Source organism: Amyelois transitella, chromosome W, assembly GCF_032362555.1.
Source record: "Amyelois transitella isolate CPQ chromosome W, ilAmyTran1.1, whole genome shotgun sequence".
In the NCBI taxonomy this organism is placed as follows: Eukaryota; Metazoa; Arthropoda; class Insecta; order Lepidoptera; family Pyralidae; genus Amyelois; species Amyelois transitella.
This window is the reverse complement of record NC_083536.1, coordinates 10,485,022-10,506,667: the sequence shown is the minus strand read 5'-3', so window position 1 is coordinate 10,506,667 and position 21,646 is coordinate 10,485,022. Positions and strand designations below refer to the sequence as shown.

Genomic DNA, 21,646 nt, shown 5'->3' with positions numbered 1-21,646 from the left:
GTTGTCAACATTTAGTCAACCTAGGAAACACGTTTTGTACATGCCACTTTTTCCAATTGGTAAGAGTGGTAGTAAGTATGGTACAATTTTGAAATCAAATAATACTGTTTTTAACCCATTTATTATGGTATAAATAATAGTTAAAAAAAACTAAAAAACTACGCTTTTATTGCTAATCGAACTAAAAAATAGAAAATAAAAATTAATGACAAAGGAATTATAAAACAGTAGTAGCAAGTCGAACAATCAGTTATAGTCAATTACCTCCGATTAAAATTATAACAAAATAAATTTATAAACAAAACAATTTAAATCAGAGTAAAAAGCGTGGGGTGCATTTTACTTCATTTTCATAACTCTCTTGTCATAAATATATGCTAATAGAATGATTTTAATATTTACTACATCAAGCACCCCACGCTTTTTACTCCAATTTAAATTGTTTTGTTTATAAATTTAATTTTGTTATAATTTTAATTGGAGGTAATTGACTATAACTGATTGTTCGACTTGCTACTACTGTTTTATAATTCCTTTGTCATTAATTTTTATTTTCTATTTTTTAGTTCGATTAGCAATAAAAGCGTAGTTTTTTAGTTTTTTTTAAACTATTATTTATTTTCAATTTTTTAGTTTGATTTGCAATAAAACGCGTAGTTTTTTAATTTTTTTATTCAATTATTTTTTGGAAGACTTTCGCAACCATGCGCCTACTAGAAAAGACTTTCGCAACCATGCGCCCATCGCCGGAGGTTTTCACAACTAACTTTCTTAAAGTTATACGTGGCCTGATTGGATTAAATCTCATAATATTCTCATAATGATGATTGTTAAACCCAGTTGAAAAGAATTTTATAGGGAAAAATCACTGTTAATAATATTTTTGACTATCCAGCAAACATAATAATTTTCGATTATGGCCTTGCCAGGAATCAAACTACAAGATTAAGAGGCAGATTGATACAGGAACAAAAATATTTCAAACATACCTCCACTGCCTTTACAACCAGGAACGCAACAATGTTTATCTGAAGACATCGTGGAACTTTTGTTGTAAAATCTGTCTTTCACAAAAACAAACACAAACTTCGGAGTCCTATCTCAAATAATCAGGTACTTTTTACAGGAGTCCTATCTCAAAATATCTGCACAACACAGTGAACACAGTCAGACGTCAGTCATGATAAAATCACACGAATATCCGGAAGAACAAAGCTCGACTCAACGGAAGATTCCAAACTCCAAATAACGACAAGTTATCAGCACAAAACAAAGTGCAAATAAATACACAGGCACCGGTAAAAAAAAAAAACAGAAAGAAAGTTTACAGGTGTTCGAATCGAATTGAAAACTTATTTGAAGTAAATAAACTGTCACTCATTTTCCAAACGAGTATTACAGTGTTGCTATTATAAATAGGCAAAAGATACCCAATGTTAATTCAAGAATTGCATTAATATGTTAAATACGTATTAAATATCACAAAGTTTTATAGGTAGTAACTTTATTCTTGTGTTATTGTAAATTTAGTTGTTCAATTTTCATTTATTACTTTTGTTTTATTACTTATATATTTTTTATTTTTTTAAAATATTCTACTAATTCTACTATCTACTATTGTTTATAATGGTAATTCTGAATGGAGCGATGCGATGAAATAAAAAAGCCTCAGGGTTATAGTAACATTATATGGAAATATATTACATCTCTTTTTTGACTCGTTATACGTCAGAACTTCTCGGTTTATTGTATGGAGATTACTGGCACTGGTGCTATATCTGTCTCTCTTACTCTCCTACGAAGGATCTAAAAATGAATTTATTAATCCCGGCAGTTTTAATAAGGATAATGAGAAAATCTTATCAAATATTGCATTGTCATCGGTCCTTGATACGTGTGCAAAGTTCCAAGTTGATCAGACGTTTAGAAACCAGTGAAAATTAAGCTCAAAGATTCCGTTACATAGATACATACATACAACCCAAGCTAATAAAAGCGTAGTAATTAATAAGATATTGAATCAAAGGGACAAAACATATTTGTACTAAAATAATTTTATTTCACCTTTGTTTACAAAAATATGCCGGTTAAAGTGGCCGTGGTCGACTTTGCCCGTGTCTCCCCTGTACTAGGATGGCAGAGTCGGGAAGCGGAAATGTACCTACAATTATTTGAGAAGTCAATCAGTATTTTCTTTCTTTGGACCACAAGTTTGGGGCAGTTGAAAATTATATGATTAAGATTACCTTCATCCAGGCCACATTCACAGACAGAAGTATCTCTAATTCGCAGTTTATGGAGGAAGACAGGGATACATACATGGCCAAGTCGCATTCGGATTATAACTGACGTTACCCACTTCTCCAAGTTTCGATGCCGGAAGAACCAAGGGACTTTGGGTAAGTTAGGTTGGATATTTCCATACCAGACACCTTTTTGCTGATGAGAATGTTGCCATTGTCTATTCCAATTAGTCATTAACTGTGGTTTAGCTAGAAGTCTAAGGTCTCGAGAGTAATGAAATTTGTGGCAGTCAGAACCTGAAGTAGAAGCTTGTTTAGCCCATATATCTACTTGTCATTACCCTTGATTCCTGAATGGCTTGGAATCCAAGCAATAACTACATTAATATTGGAAGACTGACATTTATATAAGGCTTCTCTGATTTTCAGGGTAATTGGAAAGTTATCCTTTGCATGAAAGGGTCGCTTCAAAATATCTTGGAGGCAGCTCAAAGAGTCTGAGAGGATAAGTGATTTGTCCAAATTGTGAGATAAAACAAATTGAACAGCTTCAAAGAGAGCAATGGATTCTCCAGTAAATATAGAGGATTGTGAAAAATATTTAAAACTTAATAAAAGATTGAATTTAGGTATCCAAACTGCTGCACCAACATTAGAGTCCTGAGTTAATTTGGAAGCATCCGTAAAAATGAGGGTCCAATCAGACCATTTCTCAGAAATGATCTGGTTGAATATCCTATAAGCACCAGGAAGATTCTTGGAAAGTCCTATGTTTAGAAGAACATTAGGTTGGAAGATGAGAAGGAGGAAGTCAATATCAAAGATAGGATTTTTGGAGAATTGGGCAACTGGGTGGGAAAGGTTACCTATTTTATCGAAGCTTTTAACCAAAGGCGGGTGATCTTTGTTAACCCAATAAGAAGAAGTATGACAATAGTCTGATAGAGAATTAAGTATTTCTAATAAGGGATGAGAAAATAATTGGATTGTTTTGTAAAGAAATCTATCAGCTAAAAATTGTCTCCTTAATACAAGAGGAGGGTCCAAACATTCAACCTGAAGGGCATTTGTCGGAGAAAATTTCATAGCACCGGTTATAATTCTGAGACATTTATGTTGAATTTTGTCTAATTTCGCCAAAGCTAATTTGTTGCATTGTTCTAGTAAGAAGACACCGTAGTCAAAATTGCTACGTACAAGGGCATTATAAATTAATTTTTGACTATAGGGATGGGAGCCCCAGCGGACTCCAGAGAGAGACCTCATGGCATTAACTCCCTTTTCAGCTTTTTGGACAACATGGTTTAAGTGAGTAACACCTGTTAGTTTGGAGTCTAAGGTAATTCCTAAAAATTTACAGTTGTCTTTTTGAGGGATAGTTTCATTATTAATCGAAACAGTTAATAGGGGCAAAGATCTCTTCCGAGTAAAGACGACACAGTTTGATTTAAGCGGGGAGATAGATAATCCATGGTCTTCTAACCAGGTGTTGAGGTAAAAAAGAGCTGAATTTAAACGACGGCTAATGTCATCAAAGGAGTCCGAAGTAGCGAAAAGAACTATATCGTCAGCATATTGAAGAATATTGCAAAAGCAATTGACAGACTGATCTAGGTCAGAAGTATATAAATTATACAATATGGGACTAAGTACAGAGCCCTGTGGAAGACCCTTCCAAACAGAGCGAGGGGGAAGAAGAGAACCCTGCAAACGGACAATTATGTGACGATCCATGAGCATATTACAGATGATATTAATCAGCCTCACTGGAATACTCAGCTTATGCAATTTTTGCCTGAGAATAGGAAGTTGAACGTTATCATATGCTGAAGTTATGTCAAGAAAAGCGCCTACCACATGTTCGTTTTTAGGGAATGCCACTCTTATATGGGAGACCAAGATACTCAGCTCAAGCTGTCCAGAGTTCCCATACCTCTTCTAAAGCCAAATTGAGAATTTGGAAGTATGCCCTTTGATTCAATAAACCATTCCAATCGATTTTTGATGAGATGTTCCATAATTTTATGTATTACCGATGAGAGGGCAATGGGTCTATAGCTGAGGGGGTCTAGAGGGTTCCTCCCAGGTTTAAGAATGGGAATAATAATTTGGTTCTTCCATGATTCTGGGACAGACCCAGACAGGAAGATATGATTTAAAATGGACAGGAGGTATAATTTGGAAGGAAGAGGAGCATTGGTAATGAATACCAGGGGAGGAATCCTTGAGACCGTCCAGAGCGGATAATAATTCTTGGAGGGAGAAGGGTTCATCTAGGATGGTTGGGGAAGGACAGTTATATGAAGAGTATGGAAGTTCTTCTAAAGCAGGAGCAGTTAGAGGGGAAAGTCTATTTATAAAATCATTGAGCCAAGGTGAAGTGTCATTAGAAGAGGAGTCTTGATGAGCTGTAGCTCTTCTAAAAGATTTAATTTTCTTCCAAACACTTGAAAGAGAGGATTTGGGGGAAATAGATTCACAAAAGGACTTCCAGCCAAGGTGTTTTTTTTTGAGACAATAGACGCTTAGTCTGTGCCATTGTTTTGCGAACAAGTAGATAATTTGTCAAGGTGGGGTCACTATTAAAATCTTTCTCAGCTTTGTTTCTTTTCCTAATAGATTCGGAGCATTCAGAGTCCCACCATGGAGGGGAGGGAATTTTGTTGGGTGAAGCATTTTTAATTGGGATTGTTTCATCTGCAGCAGAAATAACAGCAGATATGAACTCTTCATACGCCTGTAAAAAGTTTTGGCTTGAGGGAGAGGGAAGGGAGGATGTAAGGACTTTGAGGCAAGTTGAGAACTTGTCCCAGTCTGCCTTTTCGGTTTTGTATTTAAGAAGAGGAGGAAGGGGCGAAACCTTGGAAATGGATTTAATTAGTGTGGTAAGGACTGGAAAATGATCACTACCGTATGAATTAGGTAAAACCCGCCAAAGCAATATAGGAGCAAGTTGGGGGGATGTTAGGGTAAGGTCTGGGATACTGACATTTTGGGACGGCGGTGACCGACGGGTGACAGAGCCATCATTTAGAGTGCAAAGATTTATGTTGTCAAGAAGATCAAGAAAGACAGGTAAAATTGAATCGTCAAAGGGGCAGCCCCAGAGGGTGCTACGTATGTTAAAGTCACCTAAGATGATAAGGGGAGTAGGGATAGAAGATAGAATAGACTGTAGTTCCAGGACAATAGAGTGGTGAGGGTGAGGGAGGTAAACAGAAACAGAGGATATTTCTAAGGCTCTCACAGCAACAACATGAAAAGAAGAGCTAACAAAGCACAGCCTGCCCAACCATCATCTCGGAAACAAGAGTAGAGTGGGATATGGAAGTGAGACGTGCGTTTAAGGCACGTTTCAGCAATGGCAACTATAATGGGATTGTATCTATTGATTAAGTACATTAAATCGGGTTTTTTTTTGATACACTCCTAGTATTCCACTGAAGAAGAACTTGGTCCATTATGTTTGGAAAGGATAGGTACAATTATTTGTTGAAGACGAGAAATGGTATTGGGCGGTAGCATGTCAACATCTCGTGATAAAAATTGTATAAGGGCGTCTGCTAATATCTCAAATAGGTTATCATTTGGAGATAAAGCAGGGGAAGGGTCCTGGTGTTGGCATGAACACGCACAACCATTGGGAAGGGAAGATTCAGGAGTTGAGGTAATTTCTCTGAGAGCTTGTATGTCATAAGACTTTCCAAGCTCTGGTCTGGCTTTAGGGGAAAGTGAAATAGTTTTTTTGTAAGAGGAAGACAGATTGGGGGTTGAAGAGCGGGGAGGGTTTGGAGGGCGTTGTGGAGAGGAGACAGGAGATTGGGAGGAGTAGTATTGGGAGGAAGCAGGGGGATCTGCAGCAGCAACTTGAGAAAAAGAACGATTTTGAGGAATTTTGGTTGCTGCCTCAGAGTAACTAATGTTATCGTTTGCCATAATAACTTTTATTTGTTTTTGCCTAATATGTTCGTGGCAAGATGGATCAGTAGCTAGATGGGAATTCCCGCAGAATAGACATGAAATAGAAGCATCTGAGGAGCATGAATCGCCTGAGTGTTGGAATTGGCCACATCTATAGCAACGTGGTTTGGAACGGCACTGGTTGCTGATATGACCAAATTTACAGCAGTTCCTACATTGGATTGTGGGGAGGAGGTAGACTGATACAGGGAGAGAGGTATGGAAACAAAAAACTCTTTCCGGGAGGACATGTCCACGGAAAGTAAGGACAACAGTAGTGGTTGGGACCCAGGAAACGGCAGAGTCAGGTTTCTTTGATTTGGAGTTGAGACGTCTGGCCATTACTACCTGACCACAGTTGGGCGGAAAAGAAATATTATTAATTAATTCCTCCAAGGTCCAGTCCGTAGGGATATCTCTTACAACTCCCATGCGAGAGATATTGAATCTTGGTACAGATGCAATATATTTGTTAGTTGGAATTAAGGGGTTTTCTAGGAATGAATTAGCAGAATCCCTATCTGTGAATTCGATTGAAACTTTGTTCCTACCCATGAGCTTAAGTCCACCTGATTTAATACCGGAGACAGAATTCTGATGTAGAAATTGACCAAATTTAAGAAGCCTAATAGATAGGCCCGCAGAAGGATCGGGTTCCATCCTCGTAACATATACGATAAACGGGGCATCGTCTTCGTCGGTATATTTAATAATAGAGTCCGGTTCAAATCCCGGACGATGATAAACAGATTGGATGGAGTTCGATGGGGGAGAAGATTTTTTTGGTTCCGATGCTATTGCAGATTCGGCAGGTCGCTTAGAAGGGCGAGGCGTAGAGGGTTTCTTCCTAGAAGAAGAACTCGTACCTCCCCAGTCTGGGGGGCCTTCTTCGTCACCTAACTCCATCACGGAGTGATGGAGTAGGTGCGAATTACAACTTAATAACTTACCTTATTGTGTGATGTATCCACAACAGAGTAAAGGATGAAATGGGAAGAGAACAGATAAGGAAAACAATAAATATCGCGATTTTACGAAAATACGTGTGTCAACCAACAAGATGACAACTGACCCCCAAGTCAATCAGTCGTTCGCTATCGGTTTGCGTGACAACCAGTGTTGCCATTTTAGCGCTTTGGGCGCTAGATCTAGCGCTTTTTTTATGTGTTTGGTGCGCTTTACAGAATTATGGCACCTAGTGGATAATCTGTGGTTTTTTTCATTTACGTCATGACATATTAAAAAATCTCTATGGCTCTATCAGCATCAGTTATTTTAAAACCCAATAGAGTGCTTTTTTTGTTTTGTTTGCTTTATTTCATTCAAGAAAAATTGTTCTTTTAGCGCGATATCTAGCGATTTTTTAAAGCACAATTTCCGAGAAATCGAGCGCTTTTTTACATCTTACAGCGCTCAATCGGATTTTTGGTCTGGCAGCACTGGTGACAACATTGTTTGTGTTTCGACTTTTTCGTACATTCGTGTTCTCTTTCGTGATTTCTTTGAGTAATTCAGAATATTACGACTACAATGAACATTATTGGTCGCATACCTACCTACCAATCCACATGTTTTTACGGAGTCATCTTCCCAGCACCAGTGGCGGATAAATGTGTGGGCTGGATGCTGGAATAGTCGGAGATGTTGTCGTTAGACCATATTTTATGCCTAACAGTCTACATTTCCTAGAAAATTACTTAAATGAGGAATTGACAGCCAATTAGAATGATTGAAATTAATGCCAGTGAGAAGTTACGTGGATCTCGTGATGAGAAACAACCTAATATTCCAACATGGTGGCACTCCAGCTCACTTCGCTCGTGATGTGCGCAGCCACCTCAATGCCCGGTTCCCGGAATGGATTGGACGAGGAGAACGTATCGCATTGCTTCCGCGGTCCCCAGAACTCACACCACTTGACTTTTTTGTGGGGATACATTAAAAATAAGGTGTATGCGTGGGATTCCCCTTCGAGCGAAGAAATGGTTGCCCGCATCAAACCGCATGCGATACTGTAACGCCAGGAATGCTTCGCAATGTCTGGGTTTCCATTTACCGGAGAGCTGACTTGTGCATCCAAGAAGGAGGTCGACGTTTTGAACCCTTTCTTTGAAAGGTAGGTAGGTTTTCAATCTTTCTTTGACTTAGTTACCAATCTATTTTGTAATGTAGGTAATTATTTATTAGCTTGCATGAAGAGTTATGAATGTGTATGAAGCGAAGGAAGTACCTATGCAAAGATCGTGGAAAGATGTAGTCTGTCTATCCCTCCGGGAAAAAGTCGTGGTTTTATGTATGTATGTAGGTAGTGTAATTATTATTCCTTTTGCATTTCATGCGAATATTTTCAAATCGATTGAATGTCTTAATCGACGTACCTCTGATTGAGAAACAGACTGGCATCGTGTTGTTTGCATATGATACGTCACTAATTTTTAAAATGAACCGCCGTAGCGAAATCTGTGATGATGTGAATAGCACTTTAGCCGCCATCTCTAACTGGTTTACAATCAACAACTTACTGTTAAATGCAAATAAGACCCAATGCATTAAGTTTACACTTCCCAATGTGCGGCAGGCAAATGTAGATATTAGTATAAGTAATAAAAGATTAGATTTTGTTGATAGTACTACTTTCTTAGGAATAACATTAGATTCAAATTTGAAATGGAATGCTCACATTTTAAAACTTTTTACAAGGCTTAGTTCTGCAGCCTACGCTATTCGTCGTATTAGGCATTTGACAGATGTGGCAACTGCTAAGTTAGTATATTTTAGTTATTTTCATAGTTTAATGTCTTATGGTCTGCTGCTTTGGGGAGCAGCAGCAGACATACAAACTATTTTCATTCTACAAAAAAGGGCAATTCGAGCCATCTACGGCTTAAAACAAAGAGATTCACTTAGAGATTTTTTCAAAACCCTTAATATTTTAACATTGCCCTCACAATACATTTTCGATAACATTATGCATGTTAGGAAAAACTTAGACGCTTTCAAAAAAGTAGGTGAATATACTAGTAGATCACTGCGGAACAATTACAAGTTGTCGATCCCAGCGCATCGGCTGGCTAAGGTAGGGAAATCATTTCTGATTAATTGTATAAGATTTTATAATAAATTACCAAAAAGTGTTCTTAAATTAATGAATGATAGAAAATTCAAAAAGTACATTAAAGATGAGCTTTGTAGGAAAGCCTATTACAGCACGGAGGATTATATTAATGATAAACATGTGTGGCCCGAGCTTGACATAATGGCCTCTTAAATGCTTGTGCATTTTTGACATGGTGTTGACATAATTTGTACAGTGTGTACATATTTTATTTTATCTTTATTTATTTGACGTAATATCGAATTCGTATTGAAATAACTAGTTCTACATTCATTCATGCTTTTTAATGTAGACAATGTGTATTCGTCCATGATTTAGATTTAAGAGATCTATATTTGTACATTGACGTCCGATGAAAATGCTGCAGTGTAGTTTGTTCCGCCGCTTCTTCTACACATGTGCTTTGAAAGCGGTAGTAGTTATAATTAGATTTAAGTGATGTGATGTCAATAAGTGATACCTTGTATCCAATTTTGAAAATAAATCTATTCTATTCTATTCTATTCTGTCAAAGCAAAATGATTCTTATTTATTAAGTAAACGAGTCTTATTTGTTTGTTTTAGAATTTTCGTCAAACGTTCGCCACCTTGCCGCGATCTCTTTGACGGCGCCGACAAAGCGGCTACCTACGACTTAGGTCGCCGACGGTACCAGGAGAAAATGACGAGTGAGGAGTTAGTGTTTTAGTGTACATCGATAGTGTCTTAGTGTGTGTGATGTTTTGAATTGAGAATGTTGGCCTCAATAGTGATTTGACACGTTTGTTTACATTCAAGTAAATAAATTTTATTGCGAAATTTTATTGACGTGCATTTATGAACATGGTGATAAAGACCAGTAGTAGCAGTAGGAAGAATCTATTAAAGGTATAGTATCCACCCACTTCTTATGATAACCCCCTTTCCGTTACACGTTGTAGAAATAGGTCTATAATTGCCAAGGACTGTTTTTTCCCCTTTTTTGAATAAAGGTATTAATTTGCTACATTTCATTAAATTTGGAAAAATACCCTCATCAATACATTCATTAAATATAAAAGCTAGATCAAATGCAATAATATCTATGATTTGACTTATGATACTAACAGACATACCCCAATGGTCTTCAGACTTTTTCAAATTAAGTTGTTTGAACGCGTTTAATATATTATCAGAGTTAACATATTTAAATTTAAAGACAGATTTGATGGGAGTTGTGTTATTATTAAGTAGGGTTTCAGCGCGCAATGGACAAGAGTCAACGTCAGAAGTTAGCTCCACAGGGATTTTTGCAAAGAAATTATCAAAAGCATTTACTATGTCCTGAGTTTTAGAAATACTTTTGTTACCGGATGATATTTGTTTAATACTGTCTCTATCTTTGATTTTGCCAGATTCTTTATTAATAATGTTCCATGTTTCTTTAATTTTATTTGGTGCGTTGTTTATTTTAGTGCCGTGTGGTTCCCGGCACTATTACAAAAAAGAATAGGACCACTCCATCTCTTTCCCATGGATGTCGTAAAAGGCGACTAAGGGATAGGCTTATAAACTTAGGATTCCTCTTTTAGGCGATGGGCTAGCAACCTGTCACTATTTGAATCTCGGTTCTATCATTAAGCCAAATAGCTGAACGTGGCCATTCAGTCTTTTCAAGACTGTTGGCTCTGTCTACCCCGCAAGGGATATAGACGTGATCATATGTATGTATGTATGTATGTTTATTTTACTACTTATGTGAAAAGATTTGGCTTGCCTGCAAACTTTTTTAAATAATTTTGAATAATTTTTGACATATTCTACAAAACTGGAGTCAAAATTGTATTGTTTCTGGGCATATAAGTCATATAACTTTTTCCTACTCTTGTGAATACCTAATGTAGCCCATTCACTGAACTGTAATCTATTACGAATATTGACTTGTTTCTGCTTGAACCTTTTTGAGTATTCAGCAGAAATCATATTAAATAAATTGTTATAATGTTCATTAGGATTATTTCCAGAATATGTTAAAGTATTTAATTGATTTGCAATGTTTATTTTAAATTTTCTTATGTTTTTGGAAGAAAGAGGTCTACACATAATTTTATCATTATTTAAATTGTTTAAGGACCCTTTCTCAAAGGTAACATATTGACCGGTGTGATCCGAGGGCAATTTGTGAATAATTGATTTCTGTATATAAAAATTATTGCAAAAAAATATTATCCAGACACTTGGCAGATGTAGATGTTATTCGGGTTGGTTCAAAAAAAACATACTCTAAATTATAAGATTTAAACAAATTAATAAATTGTATACTAGCAGTTGATTTAACTAAAATGTCAATGTTAAAATCACCACAAATAATTAATTTTTTATTACATTTTGAGGTAACATGTAACACTTGATCCATTATTTTTAAAAATTGTTTAAATTCACTGTTTGGGGGACTGTACACACAAACAATTAAATGATGATCTAGCTCGGCACAGGTCACTTCGGCACACCGCTCAACCGAAAGTCTGGTTATGTCTGTTCGCTCTTTACAGCGAAGACCGCATTTGATAAATATCATAAACCCACCTCTAATTGCAGACTTTCTGTTTAAGCAGCTCACAATATTATAATTGTTTAGGCTGAACATCATCTCCCCCTCCATGAGCTAATGCTCAGTCAAACATAAAATGTCCACATTTAATTCTTCTAAAACTAGTTGTACTTCTTATTCTTTGCCGGGAAGACCTTGTATATTTTGATGCATAATTCTTAACCCTCGAATCCTCGTTTCCCGTTGTCTGAGTGTGCAGTTTAAATTAACTGTCAAGTCAAGAGAGTTACCATCACACAGAGTTGACAATTCTGTAGACAACTTATTATTAATATTTCGCTTACAATGTAAATGTGCTTGTCCTTATTGGTTTCTCCAACGCATTCAACACAGTTGACTATGAAGTCCGGCAACTTAGCAAATTAAATCTTAAAACTGTGCCTCCCATTAAATTTGACAATAATATTATTCCTTACTGCCCTAGTGCCAAAGATCTTGGTCTGCATATTGACTCCACTCTCAGCTGGGTAAATCAAGTTACCGAAGTTAGTCGTAAAGTAACTGGAACACTCCGTTTTCTCTATAGATTTAAAAAGTTTCTTCCTCAGAACACCAAAAATTGCTCTGCCAATCCCTTATCCTTCCTTTAATTGACTATGCAGATGTGTGTTACTGTGATTTGAATCAGTCACTTGTCTTAATAGTCCAAGATCCCAGAGCCGTAAGACACAACTTATTTTCTAAAGAATGGATCTTTCGATTCTCAGTAGTCTTTCATGTACTTTTAATACCTGCATGTTTGTGAGACTTGCCCGGTGACACCTGCGCAGGTACCAGGCGAGAAAGGTAACTAAAAATCACAGTTACTTAACTTAAATTTTTATGACTGATTTTTATATATATTTTATAGACTATTACTCTGAAGTCATATCAGAGAAGTCAGACGCTTTCCATGCGCCAAAACTTTTGTCAGACGCTTTAAAGCAAAAAAAAATTAACTTAATTTATTTTTAAATGTCTGACTTTTATATATGTTATTCAGATAACTATTACAAAGTTGTATTAAATCAGTCAGACAGTTTGTAATGACCAAACACCCCTTAAACACAAGAATTACTCAGCCTCGAGTATGAGCGCGATAGCACAATGCGCATGCGCGTCAGAGTAAAATATCTAATATTTTAGTGCCGGTGCCTTCGGCTTGACCTTTCGGAGATTAACCTTTGTTACCCTATCTGTATGCAGTGTTCTAAAGTACCAACTTACGTCTGATAGCGTGTGAAAGGCGCCGCAGGGCAGGGAGCGGGAAGCTGCGCGGTGTGGGGTGTAAAGCTCTCCTCCCGCGCCCCATGCCTGCGAGTCAACGGCGCGCGCGACGTGACGAGCTTTGACAGTACGCTTTTGTTACCTATCCGGTGTGTTGTGTTTTTTGAAGTGTCTTGTTAAACGTTGTTGTAACGTTCGGATTTTGTGTTTATATACCGATATATGGTAAGTGTACCTTAAATTTATTATAACTAATGTTTGTTTTAGTGTGTGAAGTGTGGCGATAGTAAAATATTTCTTTGAAGGTGTCGGTTGGCTACCACACGACTACAACTGTGACGGTTGTAATTTATGCTTAATGTTGGTATGTCGGCCATTCAGCCACATCCACAGCATGTCTTTTTTTATGCTATGTGCCCGCTCAGACGGTGATAGCTAAGGCGCGCGGTCCGAAAATTGAGCTGCACGGCTCGAAAATATGGACGCGCGGCTCGAGAATCGAGACGCGCGGCTCAGAAATTGAGACGTACGGCTCAACAAAATTGGGAAGCGCGGCTTGAAAATTGGGACACGCGGCTCCAGAAATTGGGACGCGCGGCTCAAGAAATTGGGACGTGCGGCTCAAAAATATTGGGACGCGCAGCTCAAAAATATTGGGACGCGCGGCTCACGAAACTAGAGACGGCTCAACAAGTTTGAGACGCATGGCTGAGAGGAGACGCGCGGCTCATTTAAGCCGAGGCGCGCGGCAATTCTATACTGATAAAATCACAATTTCATATCTTTAAGGTGTTTCTTAATACCATGAGCTTTTACTGATAAAGCTTTTCGCTTGGCTTCAGATGGCAAATGGTGGTGGGTTCGTAACCCTGGGTGACTTGCTGGAGGAGCAGGGTGATTCGCAGAGGGATGAGGAGATTTTAGGAAGATTGAAAGTGTTGGCACAGGAGAGCCTGCCCGAAGGATGGACGAAATGGGAAATAAAGAAATCTTCCAAGGAAGAAATTTTTGGCGAGAGTGTGGAAGTGGCCACACTAAATAAATTGGTTTTTGCCATTCCTACAATGGGACTGGTGAAGGCTTTCGACCCGGAGGCGGATCACCTGTCAGAGAAGGCCTACAGAGACATCCGCCTCAAACTACTAGACTGGGCATTCACGCGAGCGCTTATTGTGGGACCTCCTGCAATCGCGAACCGAATACGGGGTTCCGCGGCTAGGACCGAACTATTCAAGGAGGCAATAGCTCCACTGAAGGAAGTAATGATACCAAGGAGGGAAGTGGACCAGATCCTGTCTGGTGCTCTAGAAGAGGGCACCAGAAAGAGAAGAAGTACCTCGATGACATCAGATCGGTCTGGCCCAGTAAAGAGAAGTAAGGTAGATATGCTGGAAGAGAAAATGGAAAGGATGTTTGCATTTATGGCGGAAAAGATTGAATCTCTTTGTGAGATTCGACAGCCTCCTACACAGTCAGATGAGTCGGAGGAAGATTCTGAGAATGAATCTGAACCTTATAGTCAAAGGGAGCCTTCACCGGATTCGGAATGGCATGCTCCTGCCCTTGACACCAGTGGAGTGACAGATATGGCATCCTTAGACGATCTGGATTTCCGTCCTGAAGTTAAAGAGGCTGACCCCGTGATTCCGGAGCCTTCTCCAGAATTGAAAGAAGAGGGCATTGGATGTCAAAGGTTAGGAACCACAGGTTGGAGTCGGATTCGCTATAAAGAGGTGGAGAAGAAATTGCACGCATCTCCGGTGTTCAGCGCTTTAAAAATTAACACCGAACTGAGCAGTGTGGCTCGTGATTTCAGCTGGCTCGGTAAGCAGGATAGTTTGCTCGGAACTATATGCCACGGGTTACTTCTTCAAAGAAGAGCCATTGCAGAAGATCTCAGAGCGCTGGCCAGGGAGTACCCAGCATCAGGGGGTGAAGTTAAAAGGATTTTAAAAGAGTCGAATTTTAAATCCTTGTCAGATGATCTGTTGCAGTTCGTCTGTGCCCACAGGGCGGAAACAATTGAAAATCGGCGAAAAATCTTTAAGGCCAAAAATGAGACTCTCACCACAGCACTTCATCAGATTCCCCCTTCCGCAACCCACTTATTCGAAGAGAAGATACTTTCTACTTTTATTAAGGACAATGGTGGGACTGGACAAGTTTTCACTTCAAAACAAGGAAAATTTCCGGTCAAGAAGACTTCCAACTTTCGAAAGCCATCTGCTACTGGATTCTATCAGTCAAAAACATCTGCAGGTCACGGTCGCCAGAGAAATTCTTTCCAGCCCTCGCCTCGGCCATCAACATCCCGAACTTCCGCTTCAAAGAGTCAACGTGACAGCCCTAGAAAGAAATCGGGGAAGCAGCGCCCCAGTAACAAGAAATATTGACGGTTTTCGCGGGGGTCAACTAAGAGACCATATATCTCAGTGGCAAATACTGGGGGCCCCAAAGCATGTTTTAAGTACAATTTCGGGATACACTATTCCCTTTTACAAAAAGCCTCCTACAGTATGTTTTCAGGCAAGCTTGATAGAAAGATTTGCGACAAGAAACTCAGCCTTAATGTCCAAGGAAATTCGGGAGCTGCGACGAATGGGGGTCGTGGAACCTTCCACAGCAAGAGCGGGTTTTCTGTCGCGAATGTTTCTCATTCCCAAACAAAACGGGAAGGTTCGCCAGATATTCGATTTAAGACGTTTAAATGCCTACCTAAATCCCCGGAAGTTCCGTTTAATAAATCAAAATCATATTCCCAAATTTCTCCTTCACTCAGATTATCTAGCGAAACTAGACCTGTCCCAGGCGTACTTTCACGTCCCGATAAAAGAAAGCCACAGAAGATACCTTTGCTTCTCGTACGCAGGGGAGCTGTTCCAGTTGACAAGTCTTCCGTTCGGTTTATCGAGCGCGCCTCTGGCCTTCTCTCGCCTCACGAATTGGGTTGCAAGCGTCTTAAGATCAAAAGGCATTCGAGTAGTAGTATACCTGGACGATTTTTTGTTCGCTCACCAGGATCCTCTAGTGCTCGAGGATCAGGTTCATTCAGCGGTGAGATTTCTGCAAAGTCTAGGATGGGCTGTGAATCTAGAAAAGTCCATAACAAAGCCAACCAATCGCATAGAATTTCTAGGTGTCATGTGGGATACGATAGTCAACCAGAAAGTTTTGCCAGAGGCAAAGATAGTACAACTAATGTCCGATCTCCAGAGAATTTTAAAAAATCCTTGTTGGAATTGGAAATCAGCAACTTCGTTGATAGGGAAGCTGGGATTCGCTTCTTCGGTAACTCCTTTGGGGCGACTTTATACTCGAAACCTTCAAAGGGCAGCCAAGGTTCTAAAAGAAGAGACTCCCTTCAAGAAGCTGGTCATGCCAGCTCCAGCCAGGGCCGATTGTCAGTGGTGGATTCAAAATGTTCGAAAACCGGGAAAGATATTCATGCCCGATCCTACTGTTTTTGTCACGACGGACGCGTCGGATGCCGGCTGGGGTGTTCAGCTGGGTCAACAACATCGGGCGGGAATTTGGACAAGGGACCAAGAGAAATGGCATATAAACAGAAAAGAGTTATTCACGGTATTTATGGCCCTGTCCAAATTTCAAACAGATGTACAAGGCCAGTCACTGATGCTTCAGTCGGACAACAAGACTGTTGTGGCATACCTGCGGAACCAGGGGGGTACACGGTCAGCGATCCTTCTGGAAGTGACTCGGGAGTTACTGCTGCTAGCAGATCGCCTGGATGTCACCATTCAAGCCTTTTTTATACCAGGCAGGTACAACACAGTAGCAGACCGTCTATCCAGGTTCATGGCTCTCCCAGACTGGCATCTGAGCGAATCTATAACAAGTCTGATTTTCAGAAAGTGGGGAGTGCCTCAAATCGACCTCTTCGCTACTCACCAGTCCAGAGTTGTTCCTTGTTATGTGACGATAGATGCGCGGGACTCGGAGGCGAAATTCATAAATGCGTTCAGTCAGGAGTGGCACTTCAACCTGGCTTGGGTCTTTCCACCTCCTCCTTTGATTCCCAAGGTTCTCCAACATCTCAACAGGGCGTCAGGAGTTTTTCTGCTGGTGGTGCCAAGATGGGAGAAAGCGTTTTGGAGGGGACCTCTGAAACACAGAGCCTTAGAAGCCCCCTTCGAGATTCGAGATCTAAATCGGCACTTGATCGACCTGTCATCCAATCGCTGTCCAGAGAAAGTAGAGGAACTTCATTTAGAGGTTTGGAAGATACGGGGTGGGCAGAGTTGGTATCCGGTTTAAAGCCTGATTATGTACATTTATTGCAGTCCGCTTGGCGGAACTCAACATGGAGGACTTATGGTTCAGCCTGGAAACAGTGGGTCTCGTGGGGAAGGAAGAATGGGGTAAATCCTAGTCGGCCTCGTCCACTGGACTTATCGTCTTATTTAGGGTACTTAGCTAGAGAAAGAAATTTTGCCTATGCCACAATCTTGGTTCATAAATCAGTGATAGTATCCTTGGCTGATCCATCTCAGGAGAGTCGTCTGTCCTCACATCCCCTGATAACTACGATGTTGAAGGGAATAGGCACATCCAAGTGTTCTTCTTCGTCATCTGCCCGCACGATTTGGAATGTGCAAGATCTTATAGAGTGGTTGAAGAGAAATGTTCCACCTGCTGACAGTATTTTTCAAGTGTCTCGTCATGTAGCCTTGCTTTTGTTGTTGGCATCAGGACGAAGAATACATGATTTGACTCTCATTAAGATAGATGAGCAACACTGCCAAATTTTAGAAGAATCAGTTCGATTCTGGCCGGCTTTTGGGTCAAAGACGGATGGTATAAAAAACCGGCAGTCAGGTTGGGAATTGGTTTCTTCAGGAGATTCTTCGTTGGATTTGGTTAGATGGGTAAAATGCCTGATTGAATGCTCTTCAGAGAGGAGGAAGGCCCGAGAAGGCTTGTGTAATCTTTTTATTACTACCCGGGGAGAAGTAAAGGCTGCTTCTAGAACAGTAATAGCTGGTTGGCTCAAAACTGCTTTTCGGGACTTGGGGGTTGATTGTAGTCCGGGTTCTATACGATCAGCTGTGGCATCGAGCGACTTTGTAAATCATGTTCCACTAGATAGGATTCTGTCGAGAGGTAACTGGCGGGGCTCCAGTAATTTCTTTAAGCATTATTGTAAAACTGTAGATTGTCCCCGCTCTTCTAGTGGCAATGCCTTGAACAGCTCTTTTAATGTTATTTGAATTTATTTTGTAAGTTTAGTTACCCGATCTCACTATGAGCAGCTGTGATTATAATTAAGAATAAACTTTAAAGTCTAATTTGAGTATATTTGTCTGCTTTTCCCTTGGAAAACGTTCCCTTGCTAGAATAGTCACAGTACGCTTGAGGCGACGGCAGATGGTAGTGCACGTCTCCGAAAGGTCAAGCCGAAGGCACCGGCACTAAAATAGAACCGTTTTCCACCCCAAAGGGAAGAAAACGATTATTTTAGGACGTGCCGAGGCTTGACCTGGGGTAAGGGCCTTGCCGGCTTTTCGAAGACTGGTACTGTCAAAGCTCGTCACGTCGCGCGCGCCGTCGACTCGCAGGCATGGGGCGCGGGAGGAGAGCTTTACACCCCACACCGCGCAGCTTCCCGCTCCCTGCCCTACGGCGCCTTTCACACGCTATCAGACGTAAGTTGGTACTTTAGAACACTGCATACAGATAGGGTAACAAAGGTTAATCTCCGAAAGGTCAAGCCTCGGCACGTCCTAAAATAATCGTTTTCTTCCCTTTGGGGTGGAAAACGGTTCTATTTGAAAAGTACTTACTGTTTTCAATTTCATATTTTTGCATATCTATTCAAATACGATGAAATTTATAATTAAAATAATAATTAATAATTTTTAAAATAATATAATATATTGCATACTAGCTGTTGCCCGCGACGTCGTCCGCGTAAAGTTCGAGTTGAATCTTAATCATACAGTCTGATACAGACAGACAGACAAAAAATGTAAAAAAAAATTCTCTATTTGTTTCAGTCAAAATATTAAATGTACAGACAAAATATTTTTATCGTATGATTATATGTAGTATTTTGATTTTCAGTTTTTTTAATAAATACTCAAACAACACAAAAAAAAACATTTTTAATAAAAATTAATATATATCTTGTTATTGTTGGGACTCGAACTCGGACCGCCAACTTCACAGTCTCACGCGCTAACCACTGGACCATCGAAGCCGTTGCGGTGGTGTCGAAATTAAAGTAGACTACATACATATGGTCACGTCTATATCCCTTGCGGGGTAGACAGAGCCAAAAGTCTTGAAAAGACTAAATGGCCACGTTCAGCTATTTGGCTTAATGATAGAATTGAGATTCAAATAGTGATAGGTTGCTCGCCCATCGCCTAAAAAAGAATCCCAAGTTTGTAAGCCTATCCCTTAGTCGCCTTTCACTTATATTTATATGTTATAGGTTTACTATTACTATACTATTTTTTAATTGTTTATGATTTTATTTTTACGGAAAATTCTGCCAGCAACGACAATCTAACTGATGATGAGGACTTGAGTGGACAGTATAGAGATTTAATAAATGATGAAAATTCAAATGATTATTTTGATGATGAAGATGATAAAGAGACAATAAAATAATTATTCAATTGATTAATCATAATTAATTATTTTTTTATTGAAATTATTATAATAGATATATTTTTTTAAATAAAATAAAAATCATTCTTTTTGAAAGGCTATTGCTACAAAAAAATTCATTTTCCCCTATTTATATGCAATATATTATATTATTTTAAAAATGATTAATTATTATTTTAATTATAAATTTCATCTTATTTGAATAGATATGCAAAAATATGAAATTGAAAACAGTAAGTACTTTTCAAATATTAGATATTTTACTCTGACGCGCATGCGCATTGTGCTATCGCGCTCATACTCGAGGCCGAGTAATTCTTGTGTTTAAGGGGTGTTTGGTCATTACAAACTGTCTGAGTGATTTAATACAACTTTGTAATAGTTATCTGAATAACATATATAAAAGTCAGACATTTAAAAATAAATTAAGTTAATTTTTTTTTTATAGAGCTTTAAAGCGTCTGACTTCTCTGATATGACTTCAGAGTAATAGTCTATAAAATATATATAAAAATCAGTCATAAAAATTTAAGTTAAGTAACTGTGATTTTTAGTTACCTTTCTCGCCTGGTACCTGCGCAGGTGTCACCGGGTAAGTCTCACAAACATGCAGGTATTAAAATGAACATGAAAGACTACTGAGAATCGAAAGATCCATTCTTTAGAAAATAAGTTGTGTCTTACGGCTCTGGGATCTTGCTCTATAAAGCTGGATAGACTAGCCAATAATAGCATCCGTTTCATATTTGATTTACGAAAATATGACCATGTCTCCTCTTTTCGTTCTCAGCTTGGTTGGCTGTCTATTTCTCTTCGTCGCAAAGCTAGAATCCTATCCATGCTGTATACTATTCTCAACGACCCTTTCGCTCCAGATTATCTTAAATCGATGTTCCCACTTTTAAGCGTTACCCACGCTTGATCACTTCGCTCTACTGATAACCTTCTTCTGGCCACTCCTGCCCACCGCCTTGGACTCATGTTGAATTCATTTCAAGTGCAAGCCATCCGACTGTAGAATTCCCTTCCTGAATCTATTCGGAAGGCGCCTAACCGATTTGCATTCGGGGAGCAAGTCCTTTAACATTTTTTGACCAGTAGATTTATTTTTTTAAACTCTACACAATCATCCATGCTATGTAGTATATGTATGTTTATTTTATATATAGTATATATCTATAGTCATACTTATGTATGTAAACTATATTATATGTAAGTGTATAAAGTTATCTTTTATTCATATTTTTATTATTATTAATTTTTTTTTTAAAGCCATTGCACCACCCGTACATCCATCTCAGTTTGGTCCGAAGGTTCGACTGGCAGATAATGCCTTGTGGCATTTAGTCCACCTGTTGTACATTTTACGTGCATAAAGTTTAAATAAATAAAAAATAATATCCAGCTAACTATATCTCAAAAACTTACCAAATACCAATACCAGTGGAGAGTATAATCAGTGCACATAGTCCCAATAGTTATTTCAGCAACTGGTATCATAACAAAATCATTACAAAAAAGCATAGATATGCTCAACTTCAATAAAGGCACCCTATTCCTACTTCAAAAAGCGATAATTTTGAATACATGCCGTCTTACTAGAAAATTCCTTACGACATCCTCAATTTCATCAGCCTTCAATACAGTTATGTAGGATCCTGTGCACGCTTGGCTCCGGCCCGTGTGCTCAGGTTTATCCCCTTGTAGAAAGGGAGGGTAAAGCACAATAAATATAAAAATAATAAGAATAATTTATTTTAGATTTGCATCCATATTGTGTTAGTAAAAATTAATTTTAACTTATTCTAGGGTTAGTAACAATTCATTTAAATTAAATATTATATAATTAAAGTAACATAATTGGCTTCCAATGATATTCCTGTGCTATAGATATTGGTAGCTAGTAGCAGGAGCAAGAAG

At 38.9% G+C, this 21,646-nt stretch overlaps 2 protein-coding genes across 2 annotated transcripts; both read left to right on the top strand.

Moving 5' to 3' along the window:
* The first annotated feature begins 13,103 nt into the window (after positions 1-13,103).
* On the top strand, positions 13,104-15,581 carry LOC132904244 (uncharacterized). Its single transcript, XM_060954168.1, has one exon. It carries the CDS (start codon positions 13,936-13,938, stop codon positions 15,484-15,486), a length of 1,551 nt encoding a protein of 516 aa, XP_060810151.1. The 5' UTR covers positions 13,104-13,935; the 3' UTR covers positions 15,487-15,581.
* A 28-nt stretch (positions 15,582-15,609) lies between these two features.
* On the top strand, positions 15,610-17,483 carry LOC132904189 (uncharacterized). The gene is made up of 3 exons (XM_060954101.1): positions 15,610-15,769; positions 15,873-17,342; positions 17,395-17,483. The coding sequence occupies exons 1-3, from the start codon at positions 15,610-15,612 to the stop codon at positions 17,481-17,483; spliced, it is 1,719 nt and encodes a 572-aa protein (XP_060810084.1).
* Positions 17,484-21,646: the final 4,163 nt, after the last annotated feature.